This window comes from Tachypleus tridentatus, chromosome 5, assembly GCF_004210375.1.
Source record: "Tachypleus tridentatus isolate NWPU-2018 chromosome 5, ASM421037v1, whole genome shotgun sequence".
NCBI classification, from domain to species: Eukaryota; Metazoa; Arthropoda; class Merostomata; order Xiphosura; family Limulidae; genus Tachypleus; species Tachypleus tridentatus.
In genome coordinates this window covers 45004980-45020482 of record NC_134829.1, presented here as the reverse complement: position 1 = coordinate 45020482, position 15503 = coordinate 45004980, and the positions used below count along the sequence as shown (strand labels likewise).

Here is a 15503-nt window from a genome sequence, read left to right as displayed (position 1 = left end):
TACATGCAAGAAACCCTTCAAACATCTCACAGCTGACAGAATTCTGCATTGAGGAGTGGGGCAAACTTTCTTCAGACCGATGTCAGAGACTGGTAGATGGCTACAAGAAGCGTCCCACTGCAGTTATTTCAGCCAAAGGGGGTAACACCAGCTATTAGGGGGTAGGGTGTCCTAATTTTTTCACATGAGTGTATATTGAAGTTTATGTGATTTTTCCCCAGAAGGATTAGACCTTTTTTTATTTTAATTTAAACGTTGCTTTACTATAATTCATGCTTAGCAGAAAGCTAAACAATGGACTCCTTTTATGTGTTCTCCGCGGGGAATCTCCGGATTTTAGCGTTATAAGTTCTTAAACATACCTCTGACTCACCAGTAACGAGAGAGCTGTCTTAATGAAAAGTAGCCAGACTACATATTAATCTACATTAACAGCAGTTCAACAGAGAGATGTCTTAATGAAAAGTAGCCAGACTACGTATTAATCTACATTAACAGCAGTTCAATAGAGAGATGTCTTAATGAAAAGTAGCCAGACTACGTATTAATCTACACTAACAGCAGTTCAACAGAGAGATGTCTTAATGAAAAGTAGCCAGACTACGTATTAATCTACACTAACAGCGGTTCAACAGAGAGATGTCTTAATGAAAAGTAGCCAGACTACGTATTAATCTACACTAACAGCAGTTCAACAGAGAAATGTCTTAATGAAAAGTAGCCAGACTACGTATTAATCTACACTAACAGCAGTTCAACAGAGAGATGTCTTAATGAAAAGTAGCCAGACTACGTATTAATCTACATTAACAGCAGTTCAACAGAGAGATGTCTTAATGAAAAGTAGCCAGACTACATATTAATCTACACTAACAGCGGTTCAACAGAGAGATGTCTTAATGAAAAGTAGCCAGACTACGTATTAATCTACACTAACAGCGGTTCAACAGAGAGATGTCTTAATGAAAAGTAGCCAGACTACGTATTAATCTACACTAACAGCGGTTCAACAGAGAGATGTCTTAATGAAGAGTAGCCAGACTACGTATTAATCTACACTAACAGCAGTTCAACAGAGAGATGTCTTAATGAAAAGTAGCCAGACTACGTATTAATCTACACTAACAGCAGTTCAACAGAGAGATGTCTTAATGAAAAGGAGCCAGACTACGTATTAATCCACACTAACAGCAGTTCAACAGAGAGATGTCTTAATGAAAAGTAGCCAGACTACGTATTAATCTACACTAACAGCAGTTCAACAGAGAGATGTCTTAATGAAAAGTAGCCAGACTACGTATTAATCTACACTAACAGCAGTTCAACAGAGAGATGTCTTAATGAAAAGTAGCCAGACTACGTATTAATCTACACTAACAGCAGTTCAACAGAGAGATGTCTTAATGAAAAGTAGCCAGACTACGTATTAATCTACACTAACAGCAGTTCAACAGAGAGATGTCTTAATGAAAAGTTGCCAGACTACGTATTAATCTACACTAACAGCAGTTCAACAGAGAGATGTCTTAATGAAAAGTAGCCAGACTACGTATTAATCTACACTAACAGCAGTTCAACAGAGAGATGTCTTAATGAAAAGTAGCCAGACTACGTATTAATCTACACTAACAGCGGTTCAACAGAGAGATGTCTTAATGAAAAGTAGCCAGACTACGTATTAATCTACACTAACAGCAGTTCAACAGAGAGATGTCTTAATGAAAAGTAGCCGGACTACGTATTAATCTACACTAATAGCAGTTCAAGAATTAATGATATTCAATGAAAATTTTCCTTTGTAAGATTTTCTCACAGTTGCTAGTAAATGTGTAATAATTCCGTTTCGATAGAATATTTTCTTTAGTGATTCTATAGATAAATGACATACTGACATCTTAGGATTTTCAGAAAAGCATTGCCGACAACAGAAACATATTTATTTAAAGGTTTAAAAGTCTTAACATGTCGAATTCGCAACAAATGTATTGCTAAATAATTAATAATCACAAACTCTGAGATGCATAGGTTGTTTATTTCGGGTTATAAAACATTTTAAAGTTGTGTTGAGTGTATGGTGATACATAGAGTACAAACACTCGTTTGTATATGTAGTAGATCATGTTTTTTGTGGTTTGTTTTCCATACTCTAAGTTTCAGGAAACAGCAAAATTAGGACCTTGCCTTCAAAAGACATCCCTCTTCTAGGTAGGAGGTAAAGATGATGGATTTTATTCTTCTCGCTAGGTGGCATTCTTGACCTTTAACGAATCCTACATAAATCAATTCTTCACACAGCGGTGGCGTTTATACTTGTCAAAATGGTCAAACTATCAAACCATGTGGTTATGAAAAACATTTTGTAACCTGAAAGTTTTATGGCCAACTTACTTCCTTGACAACAGGTTTTCAGTATTTTTGTGTGGCTAATTCGTTTTTCTCATCGTGAAAGGGTCTTCTCTATATGCACACTTAAAACCATAAATATAATTAGGCGTTACAGATATGGACAGCCCAATTCATGTAAACTGTACTAGAAATCCGGAACATTTTACAAGCACTTGAAATTAAGTAAAATATTATTTAAACTATCTGATTGGCAGGTAACATCTCATTGAAACGTCATTGCTACTTTCCTGTTTCAACAACAGGTTTCAATGCATAAAAACTGTTTGTTAGTAAATTAGTTTGTATACTTGTTGAATTTCGCGTACACTTACATTATGACGGTCTTCGCTAGTCGTCTCTATGTTTTGAAGTGGAAGACTCGAGGGGAAAATAACTAGTCAATACTTCCCTCTGCTGCCTTTTAGCCTACTGAAAGTGAGATGGATCATCACATTATGAAGCTCCCACAGTTGAAAGGGTGAGCATGTTCGTTACGGGAATTTGAACCTTCGACCCATAGATCGCGTCTTTCTAAGGTAGAGAACAAGTGTGGATTGGAAAATGTAACTAAATAACGGCATTTTTTGAATGTTATAAAGCGCAAAACTTTACAATGAGCTATCGGTGCTGTGCCCACCATGGGATTCCAAACCCGTTTTTGAGCGTTTTAAAGCTTCAGACTTATCGCTGAACCGATGGGGACAAATAAGAACCAAAGTTGAAAGAGCGAACATGTTTAACGATTGGTTTTGAATCTACAACCTGGAAGTTTTGAACCGAGCGCTAATGACATGTCGCTAAATAAAATATAATAAAAGTTATATTTTAACGTTGTGTTCGATTCTCGTGCTAACGGTTTTGTTAAGTTCATGACAGTTTTATTTCCCTGTGATAACGTGGAAAATCAAGTATATATAATTATCACTGCAGTTACACAAAAAGTAGCACGTAAAATGATCAATACAGTTGTAAGTGAAAGTTTAGCTGATAATACAGTTTACTGTGAAAAATGTAACTGTGACCAGTTACATACGAAATGCTAACTGTTTACATTCTGCGTTCTGTTTACCGTCGTGAGTCAAACCCAAGATTTTAGCGTTCTAAGTTCACAAATTTGCCACTGACCCACCAGCGGATCTATTACTGTTTATTAGGTGAAATTAAATAATGTTTACTTGTTTGCTTGTGTACATTGGGCTATCTACAGTGTCTCTGTCATGTGGATTTTACTCCTAATTCTTCTGTTAGAAGTATTAAAGTTTATGAATGATCCATCAGGAATCAAGTTAAATAATGTATATATCTATCAGTATCATGAACAGAAAAAACTTTAACTATTGTCAAAAATATGATTATTAATACCCTGTGCATTGCTTAATATACGTTGTTATTTTAGTTTACGCCGTTGTTTATTATTGAGCACAAAGCCATACGTAGGGCTATCTGTGCTCTGCCCACCACGTGTATTGAAACCCGATTTCTGGTGGTATAAATTCTTAAACGTACCGCTATGGCACTGGGAGAGGGGGGACATTTATTTACGTAACGTTGTCCCGAATCTGACAGTTGAGGACAATTAGTTTTCTTCACGTCATAAATTAAAATCAATTACATTATTTAACATATAATTAACATTAATTATAAAAGTTATTTTCCTAATCGGTCACTGTTGAGTAACTTGCTGTTTTCAAAGGATTTTTTTTTTCGGTTGAAATATTGAAGTTTATAAAATATCTTTGTTTCTATTATTTTCAAGAATATCTTAAGTTACTTAGCTTACAGCAAGGTATGTTCCGAAATGATTTGGATTCATTAGCTAAGCTAACGTCAACTCTTCCTTAATTAACGCAACTGTAACCAGTTAGATTCGAAATGCTAAGCCTAACATGACAAATGGTTGAGTGTCAGGTTCTTAATTAGACCAAATGGCTAGTATAAATTCATACGTATTGCGTATATTAATTGTATAATTTCATACCTATTACGTATATAATGTCACTATTCTTATCACCTACATATCTATTTTTAATTATGGTATTTGATTTAAGTTATACTTGTTTCAAGATATAAGCGTTTTTGAGTGTAACAGAATGTTAGACGTTCAGTTTTAATACAGAAACTTAAAACTGAGTGGCTAAAATTGTTATACATATCTTAAATATTTGTTTGAAATGTAATTTTTGGCTTTATAATAAATAATTTGAGTTTCTAGATGAGGTATAAATATGTTTTTCTATATGTCCGTTGTTCTGCAGAAAAGTATGTCGAAATTGCAAGTGTCCAAAAGAAGAACATGAAGGAAAGGTGACCACAAAAAACTTACCGGAGGCAGAAAGTGTTGCCCATAAAATGACGACGCTCCCATTAAACAACCACAGTGAAAGTCAACAGCGCCATCTACCGTCAGATAATGACAGTGGGTGCGCTCTAGAAGAATATACTTGGATCCCACCAGGTTTAAACCCAGAACAGGCAAGCCATATATTATTTCTTGATTAAAATATGTTTTTGTTTTAAAGCAGCTATTAGAAAGGTGAGAACTCGTGTTTGTTCGTGTTTTTTATTGACAAATATGGTAAGATACGTTTTTTTTCAAAGTTTTTGATAACATCTCAGCCTTATTTATGAACGAAACAAGTTCTCACAGACGTAACCCACTTGAAGTACCCAGCATAAAACTTCTTCAAAATGTAGTAACGTTGGATACATATGTATTCTGTGTGCTTACTTAATGTATAGGGAAACTGTATATGTTGTTATAATTTACTAAAATTCAGTAAATATGGTTACTACTACGTGACAGCAACACGCACGTAGAGATCACCTGAATAATGACACACATATATACATATAATTGAAATATAAATAAAGTAAAACAATTATAAAATAATACATTAAAACACACTCAGACGAATCGAATACTTCATTAGATATACAGATAAATTATATTAATATTTATTGAGATCAAGCTGAAATACGCCTCACTCCATAGTGGGGTTTTTAGCTTCTTCTTACGATAGATTTCGGACACATACAAATTATCACATAGGTAACAATATATTAACATTTTTGACAAAATTTCAGTATCTTTGAATGTTTTTTCGAATCGTGTCACCAATGCTCTCAGGTACGTATATATACTTTTTGAAGCATGACACAACAATCCCCTCATCGTGAAAATTAATTTCTTTTATAAAAACTGTGTCATAGCGTTATAAATCTAAACACGTTTTAGAGAGATCGGAAACACGTCCTTATTATGTACGTGTTATAAAATAGATTGAAAATAGGAGTTCTTTATAATATTATGTTATATATATATATATATATATATATCCTTATTTTCTGGTATCGAAACTCAATATTTAATGAAATTTAGAAACATTTTTTAAATTCATTGAATTCATATAATTAGTAATCGTAACCTACCAAAACCTATAGCTACAAAATCTTACATCTAAATAATTAAAACTTAATTAAAGTAGATGTAGGAACAAAAAGTTTTAATGAATATGTTAATTTCATAAATAATACACAGATGTATTACGTAACCGCTGAATAAACCTCACCATTTCCTTGTTAGCCTTTTCTCTTCTCAACACAATATAATACATAGTATAACGTATCTTTTACGCTCAGTCTTAGGAACAAAATAAATTAGCATTGTACTATTTAAACATTTCTAGATTTTCAAAGATCGAAATTATGAAATGCTATTTTGGAATTCGTTTATATTTATCTATATACTCATATTTTTCTCGCTCTCAAGTTAGTTTAAGTGTAATAAAGCTATACTAATACTTCAAATGTCGAAGCAAGTACGGTGACGTAGTCTCATCTCGAGAAGTTTGTTTGTTTGTTTTTGAATTTCGCGCAAAGCCACTCGAGGGCTACCCGTCTATAATTTAACAGTGTAAGACTAGAGGGAAGGCAGCTAGTCATCACCACCCACCACCAACTCTTGGGCTACTCTTTTAACAACGAACAGTGGGATTGACCGACACATTATAATGTTCCCATGGCTGAAAAGGAGAGCATGTTTGGTGCAACGGGGATGCGAACCCGCGACCCTCATATTACGAGTCGCACGCCTTAACTCACATGGCCATGCGGGGCCTTCTCGAGAAGGCCGTCAGCAAGAAGAAAAATAGGCCTAAGCCAGAAATGTGTGTTTCTTTCAGTTATTTTGACAGTTCTATTTTACTGTAAGAAAGTATAATCTTATAATCGATATGTCGTTGAAATGCAATTTTTAGTTTGGCCAAATGCAGTTTACAAACGTAACATTATTATAGGCTAACATCTGTCACGACAATGTAGGCCTAACGAATAACATTATCAACAACTGTAACGCTCGGTTCTACTCATACAGATGTACATCGTTTTAAGATGAAGACACAGGGGCACTGCTACTCAGTATGCTATAAAATGATAAAATAACACAGTCTATAATAAAATATTTTGCCCTATTGTTAAACTCTGAATTAATGTAAGATTAATTTTAATGAAAATTAGGAAAGCAAAGATACTCAGATTTCTTAGATAAGTTAAGCCTCGGAACATCAACGGCACCATTCGATTGGTACGCGAGGCCACGCAAAGAATGATGGTACAAGCAGCAAAAACGTCATTTAGTAAATTTAGTAACAGAAATAAACAACCTTATAACACCTAGCTTGTTATTTTTCTGCAAGAGAACATTCAACTTTTCACTTTACAGATTCTTTAGGAGCGTTCTACTGAAACACAGATATCCTAATAATTACGATTTGTAACACTTAACTGACGAAGAATGGGGAAATCTGCGCACGTTTGAAATTGTGGTGGGCATGGTATTACTCATACAGTTATGGAAGTAATTTTATGTTTTGTGTGACATGAGTAAATCAATTACAAAGTCACATTTTAATACAAATTAATTAAGTTGTCATAACCGAAAGCGTCGGTCATCATATATTTAAAAATTAGTGTTTACCTCAATTTCGATTTTTTGTTTTTCTAGACGTTCACAGATTGTTTTGTCGCCATCTATAAATCTCGAAGAAACGGGTATTTAAATTCAGTACAAATTTGTCTGTAATTTTTATTATATTGAAAAACAAAACATCTGTCTGAATCTTTGAAAAAAAACAACATATTATATAAGCTAACAAAAGCGTATATTATTCTGCGAGTTAATACAATCGTACAGTTTTAAGAAGTAAAGTAAATTCTAAAATATAAATTGTCGGGTATTTGAAATTTCGGATTTTCATGTGCAAATTTGAAACTCGATTTTTATGTAGCTGAAAGAAAATTATTTTGTCAGAATAATATAATATATTGTTTGGTTAATTTCAAGCCAGTTTTATTTTTTATATAAGAAATTACTTGATAATTATATTGTTAGTTGTCACCATGGACAAACTTGATATTCGTGTAATTTTCTTGTACGAGTTTAAACTTGGTCATAATGTAGGGATAGTAGCTCCTAATATCAATCATACATTTGGTGATGACACAGCTAATGATCGCATAGCACAGCGTTGGTTTAGGAGATTTCGCTCTGTTGACACAAGCCATGAACATGACCCTAGGGGCCATCCTCAAACAGCCATTAATGAGGAAGAATTGGAGGTCTTAGCTGAATCAGATACCCGATAAACTGTGAAAGAACGTGCCACAAACTTAATGTTTATTATTCAACAGTTTCCCAACATCTTGAAGCAATTGGTATGGTGAAAAGTTCGATAAATGGGTACCTCACAAATTCAATGAAAATCATCAAACAAGATGAGTTGAAATTTCCAACAAAAACGACCAGTTTCTCCACAGAATTGTCACTTGTGATGAAAATTGGATTCTTTACGACGACAGACGGCGATCTGGACAGTGGCTTGACTATGAAAAAGCTCCTAAACATATGTCAAAACCAGATCTTCACCTTGAGAAGCTTATGGTCAGTGTTTGGTAGACTGCAGCAGGTGTGATTCATTATTCATTCTTAAACAGAGGAGAAACAATCACAACAGAGAAATATCGCAGTGAACTGGAAATTATGCGTCAAAAGTTGTCACGAAAATATCCAGTAATAGTCAATCACAATGGACACACACTGTTTTATGACAATGTTCGACCTCATGTCTCACGGATTACCATCTAAAAAAGTAAACAAACTTCAGTATGAAACTTTAGCTCATCCACCATATTAACCAGATCTTTTCCTTATCGATTATCACTTTTTCAACATTTTGACAATTTTTAAAGGAAAAACGTTTGCAAACCAAAGGTCAGTTAATAGGGCTTTTGATGACTTCACTGCATCAAAGACTGTCCAATAATTTAAAGATGACATTTATAAACTTATAACTCATTGACAGAAGTGTATAGAGCCTAAAGGAGCTTATTTTGATTAAATAAATTAAGCGACAAAAAGATTTACTTGTTTCACATTTTCCTTTAAACATCCGACATTTCATGTGCAAAAGCCTGATAACACTTCGTTAGTTCAAAATACTTAAACTAAAATATTTTTAGAAGACGTCGAATTGCTAACTAGATTAACGTATAACTTTATGAAGAATGTAGTTGTAAAAATGTTTTGGATCGGACCTACGTTAATTTCTGTTCTAGCAAAGAATATGTTATAAATTCATTTATAATAGTGAGAGTGGCTAGAAGGAGCGCGTGTGTGTGTTTTCAGAAAGCAAAGCCACATCGGGCTATCTGGTGAGTCCACCGAGGGGAATCGAACCCCTGATTTTAGCGTTGTAAATCCTTAGACTTACCGCTGTACCAGCGGGGGATGGGCTAGATGGAAAGAAGACTTTTTGTTTGTGTAATTTGTCACAGATCATACATTTCCCATAAATAGAGAACTGGATCCACCATTATAAATATCACCGATTATCAGTATAAGTTGAATGTATCAAATACATGGCTGCATTGAAGTCAGAGTCATCCAGTTACTTAAATATTTATTCTATTTTACTCACTCTCTTCCACCCCCAGCGGCACAGCAGCATGTCTGCAGACTTACAGCGTTAGAAACCAGATTTCGATACCCGTGGCACAGATAGCCAATTGGTACTTTTGTGCTTACTTCCAAACAACTCAACTGAATTATCAAACACTTTGGACAAATACTAGGTTCAGAATCACCAATCAACTGTTTCGATCCTCTGATTCATTGAATAAATTCCATTCCAATCAACAGTAACTCAGTGTCATAATTAACACCGCTAATTGAAAAGTTTACTTTTTGACAATACCATTAAGGCGTGCGACTCGTAATCTGAGGGTCGCGGGTTCGCATCCTCGTCGCGCGAAACATGCTTGCCCTTTCAGCAGTGGGGGTATTATAATGTGACAGTCAATACCACTATTTGTTGGTAAAAGAGTAGCCCAAGAGTTGGCGGTGAGTGGTGATGACTGGCTGCCTTCCCTCTAGTCTTACACTGCTTAATTAGGGACAGCTAGCACAAATAGCCCTCGAGTAGCTTTGTCCGAAATTCCAAAACAAACAAACAGACAATACCATTAAATAAAAAAAGCACTACTTTCTCCGCTGCCTAATTCCACGAAACAATGGAATTCTAAATTGAGATTGATCTAAATAGAATTCCAACAATACGTAAAACCATTTGGGGCAAAGGAATTTAAAGATTTCTTGTTAAATCAAAATGATTTGCATGTACGAAGGATACTAGATTTACTCAAAGTCGACATTTATTATAAAACTGATTTCAGTTACTAAGTTTATAATGCGTGACAATGTAGAAAATGTTACGCGATAATAAGTGACACAGTGATATGTCTGCGGACTTATAGTGCTAGAAACCGGGTTCGATTCCCGTAGTGGGCGGAGCTTTGTGCATAATATCAAAACAAACAAACACTTGAGAAGTCCATGATGGGAAAGCAGTGAGTTTCCCCACGGTGAACATAGTAAACAGCTTAACGTGGCTTTACTCTAAGATATACAGAAACATCCGAGAAAAAAATTAAATCTATCAGTTTCTGTATCAGAGGTAAGGATAAAACGTCCAAATTAATTGGAGAAATTTTCCAATAGGTTATTTCTTTAACCTACTCCCAAATACACAAACTGTGAGCTACAGATGTGATAAGTATTGAAATTGGAGACAATAACTGATAATTAATCTTAAACATTCGAAAACAACTAACTAGTAGAGTTGGTCATCTGGCACTTTCTCCTTTCACCATATGCTTTAGAAATTGCACTTAAGCAGAACTAGAGCCCAATAAGTACTGAGGTATTTTTACGAAAGTATCCATAAACAAGTACTTTTATTACTCTTTCAGTTTGTTTATTACGTTCTCAACTGGAACGAGATTTCACGTTAACTTTGAAGTTTCGTGGCATAGCTTTAGATAAGTATACTCAACGGTACATCTTTTTGAAAGAATAGTTCGTTTATTGTAGAGTCTTTGCGTGAACCTTCACAGAGAGCCATCTGCACATAGTTGTTCTTATTTTTGAACTAACAGACTATAAAGAAGCTAACTGGTCAATAACACCTATTTTCAATTGTTGTACTACTCTAATCTACAAGAATACTGTGATTTGACTGTCATTCTTATAACGCACTCACGACCTTAAAGTGTAAAATGAGTATTTGTGGAAATTGACTTCAAGCCATGAATCCTCAAATTTACATTCTGAGCAAGGTAATAGTTAAGTCACGTCCTGCCTTTTTTTGTGGGTCATTTTCCGCTGTTTTATTGTATTTTAGCAAATTTGCGAGAACTTTGAATATGGAAAAGTATTGATACCATTATAAATTTTACTGTCGTAAGAAGTCAAACTCAGATATAAATATGTAATGCTTTTATCATCATAACAATTGTTTGTTCATGAATTTCGCGAAAAGCTTCCCTCTAGTCTTACACTGCTAAACATGGGACGGCTAGCGCAAATAGCCCTCGTATAGCTTTGCGCGAAATTCAAAACAAGCCGTTTTAAGTATTTACTCACGTAAGTAATCTTATCTTCAAATGACGCCAGGCTACTTACTAGCCATCAACATATTGGTCAGAAAGCTTACTTCGGCATGAGGTCGTGCTGCTTTCATTTGGAGTAGGGCTAATCAAATATAAAATCACAACAAATCTGTACAGATCAGAAGGGTCAAAGGTTTTTTATGTATGGCTTTTGAAAGCCGCTCAGTCATAGCTAGGTTTTGTTTGTTTCTATTGAAATTTCCCTCAAAGTTACGCGAGGGCTATCAGCGCTAGCCGTCCCTAATTTAGTAGTGTACGACTAGAGGGAAGGCAGCTAGTCACCCTCACCTACCGCCAACTCTTGGGCTACTCTTTTACCAACGAATAGTGGGATTGACCGTCACATTATAACGCCCCATACGACTGAAAGATCTAGCATCTTCGTTGCGACGGGGATTCGAACCCGCGACCATCAGATTAGGAGTCGAACGCTTTAACCCACCTGGCCATGCTTAGCCTCATAGCTAGGTGATCTTAAGGCTATGACCATCATTTTTATATATAATACAAAAATCAGTTATTAATCACTTCTTAAAAGAAGTCAACTGCATAGATCAGAATCATAAAATAACCATTAAATTAATGTATCCATTTGAAGATAAATAAGGGAAAGACTCTGACCATATGATAATGTTTTTTATCTGATTATTTATTTTTACATACATGCTTTAGTAATTTTTCAAACGCCTGATTTTTGTACTCAGTTATGTATTTTCTCGTAAAGCCTAATTACTTATCACGGAAAATTAATTATTTATGTTTAAAAAACATAATCAGCGTTTTTTTGTCTGATTTTTATGTCTCACGCTAGTACAGCGGTAAGACTCCGGATTTACAACGCTAAAATCAGGGGATCAATTCCCCTCAGTGGGCTGAACAGGTAGCCCGATGTGGCTTTGCTATAAGAAAAAACACACACACACTGACTTTTGTACCTCTCTTTGCTAGCATATTAACTAAATGTTTAAAAATTTTTGACAACGCTCGATCATGATTTCCCAGTTAAAATAAATCATAATACATAAAATAACTAATTAACTTCAGTTTGCCCGTTGGTTCAGCGATAAGTCTGAGGGTTTATAACGCTAAAAAGCCAGGTTTTGATACTCGTATTCGGCTGAGCACAGATAGGCCATTGTACAGGTTTGCTCTTAGCAACAACAAACAAAAAAATTTGCATTATAATTTCATTGGCTTCTGTATAACAGCAATTCCAATGAACGTAGTACATCGGATTTATTTTAATGTTCTGGTTTGTTACGCATACTTTAAGCGATTTATTACTTTTACTTTTGGTACTTCCGAACCATAAGATAATATTCATTGTATGGCTGTAGTGCCACCTGGTGTTTTACTTCTAATATACTAGCTAAGGTACATAGCAGCTTACTGTTACATTCTCCTTAAGAGTAGGGAGTGGAAAGGACTATAGATAAACCGGTCACGTTTAAACAGTGTCTGTTATTTTGTTCAGAATTGATTGTGTGACTTGATAGGTCATCTTGCTGTCTATTTTTGACAGTTATCTGATGTGGCTTCCTCTTAAAGCTGTGTCAAGGGTGTGAATAAAAAAAAAAAAACGTACACGATGCTAAGTTGCTTCTTTTTGATGACGTGCGTTTGAAAACATGTGTTTTGCATATTTAGTGGTGTGTACTTGACGACCCTGTTATAATCTAAAGTGAAACGCATAAGTTTTTTTCTACTTGTCGGAATGTTTTGTATTGCTGTATATAAACGTCATACCGAAACGGTTAGTTAGACATGTGTAATCCATAAGAAGGAACTTAGACTAAATGTCACCTGTGTAAAGGTTTATCTCCTCATGTGCTGCACTTACCTTTATCCTTTCTAATGTATCACGGCCGTCATCTTCAGTATAATTTGCATGACAATTCCAGTTTGCTTCTTTTCGTTATTGTTTTATTTGATTTCAAAGCTGCTCAAGAAAAAAAAATGTTTAAAAAAATTGTCCCATTTACCAGACGCAAGATACGTGATTTCTAACAATTTCGGCTTTTTTTTTAAATTGAAATCTGTAACTTTTACTCTATCTAGATAAACTGAATTAAGAAAATTTGTTGTTTTTCGGTGTTATGAATTCCGTGCAAAGCTACAAGAGGACTATCTACGCTAGCCGTCCCTAATTTAGCAGTGTAAGACTAGAGGAAAGGTAGCTAGTCACCACCACCCTTCGCCAACTCTCGGGCTACTCTTTTACCAACGAATAGTGGGATTGATCGTCACATTATAACGCCCCTAACGGCTGAAAGATCTAGCATCTTTGCTGGGACGTGGATTCGAACCCGCGACCTACAGGCAGGTTCAGATTACCTGTCGAGCGCTTTAACCACCCAGCTATGTCGGGTGTAAAACACATTTACAGAGGAACAATGTTTACCATGCTGTAGTTTATTCTCCAATCCTCTAGCTTCTGGTCAGGCAAACAATTCAACTATGTCAACATTTTACTTAGTATTACATATTAAGCTATAACTGTATTTCTTATTTCTCATATGTATTGCCTGCTAATGGCTCAACGGTATGTCTGCAGACTTACAACGCTAGAAACCGGATTTCGATACCCTTGTGCAACTCTGCGCTTAACTTAAAAAAAACAAACAAACTGATTTGTATTAAGTGCTTTTCCTTTACAATCTGCGACTCCGAAATCTAGAGAATGAATAAGGGGCGCAATAAATACAGAATTACTCGCGTATTTTAACGTTTGGTTGTCCTAATCCAAGTTTTCTAGATAACCTTGCATATCTGCCATACTCCTTGAAATATGTCATAATTTACTTGGTAACAGATATTTGTTTTGCTCTCTGCTCTAGGAAAAATAATAACCTTCGTAGAAATTGTTAGGTAATACTGCGAAATAAAAATGGTTCAACTGTAGTACAATGGATCAAAGAATCTTACTCTAATTGAAAATAACTCTAGTATGGTCGGTTTTTTTTTTTAAATTGTAATGTTTTTTTCATTTAACAGCTAACTACTTCTTTAGAACCCAAATGTTTCCATTTTTGTTTTATTTGTTAATTAGTATATTATTTTACTTATGATATGTGTACCATTTCACGTGTGTTTTTTCACGTCATTTATTCATCACGTATAAAAAGCAAAAACGATACATCTTCTAATAAGTATACGTGTTGTATATCTTTACCTTGTGCTTGAAAACAAGCTGAAATTCTAAGATAGAGAATTTCAAAGATAAAAGCAAGACCGCGCGTCATAAAACGAAGGGGCAAGACGTCACGGAGTTTTTCCCGGTATTTTAGAAGCTTTAATTAAAGACCTTAACAACAATGCAACATGTGCGACTAGACTTCTGTCGAAAAATTTATTTACACAGTTTCATTAACTCACTAGTTATTTCCACCCTCCCACTTTTTAATAGTTTTTAAGCCTTTTATAGAAATATGATGTCATATTACTTTTAAACGAAATTCTATGTAATGGAAAGTCCATATGAGCAGGTTTGTTTAAATCATTATATGGTTGTTTATTAAGGATCTAACTAAGAAAGATGTCCCCCCCCCTTTCCGTAGTGGTACAGTGGGTTTTGTTTTTGTTTTTTGGAATTTCGCACAAAGCTACTCGAGGGCTATCTGTGCTAGCCGTCCCTAATTTAGCAGTGTGAGACTAGAGGGAAGGCAGCTGGTCATCACCACCCACCGCCAACTCTTGGGCTACTCTTTTACTACCGAAAAGTGGGATTGACCGTCACATTATAACGCCCCCACGGCTGGGAGGGCGAGCATGTTTGGCTCGACTCGGACGCGAACCCGCGACCCTCAGATTACGAAGCGCACGCCTTAACGCGCTAGGCCATGCCAGGCCCGGTACAGTGGGGACTTCCAGTGCTGGAAACAGGGTATCGATACACATGGTGGGCAAAGCATAGATAGCCCACAGTGTAGCTTTATGCTTAACTTGAAATCAAATAAAGAAAATCGAAACTCATTCCCTTTGCCTAATAATTGTTAGATTGGGGTGGTGTAAATGTTCTAACTTTCTGTGGAGCACAGGTGAAAAGTTTAACTTGGTGATTAAACCTCACATGTAACTTAGCATCAAACGTTTCATAAGGTTTTTCAATAAACATC

At 35.3% G+C, this 15503-nt stretch overlaps 1 protein-coding gene across 6 annotated transcripts in view; it reads left to right on the top strand.

Annotated features, from left to right (window-relative positions):
• The window catches only part of LOC143251063 (uncharacterized), a 93901-nt gene that overhangs the window by 52722 nt on the left and 25676 nt on the right, over positions 1 to 15503 (top strand). For all 6 annotated transcript variants that reach the window (XM_076502412.1, XM_076502411.1, XM_076502414.1 and 3 more), the window contains one exon: positions 4641 to 4857. In XM_076502412.1, the coding sequence (XP_076358527.1) occupies positions 4641 to 4857 (217 nt within the window). The remainder of the gene's footprint in view (positions 1 to 4640; positions 4858 to 15503) is intronic.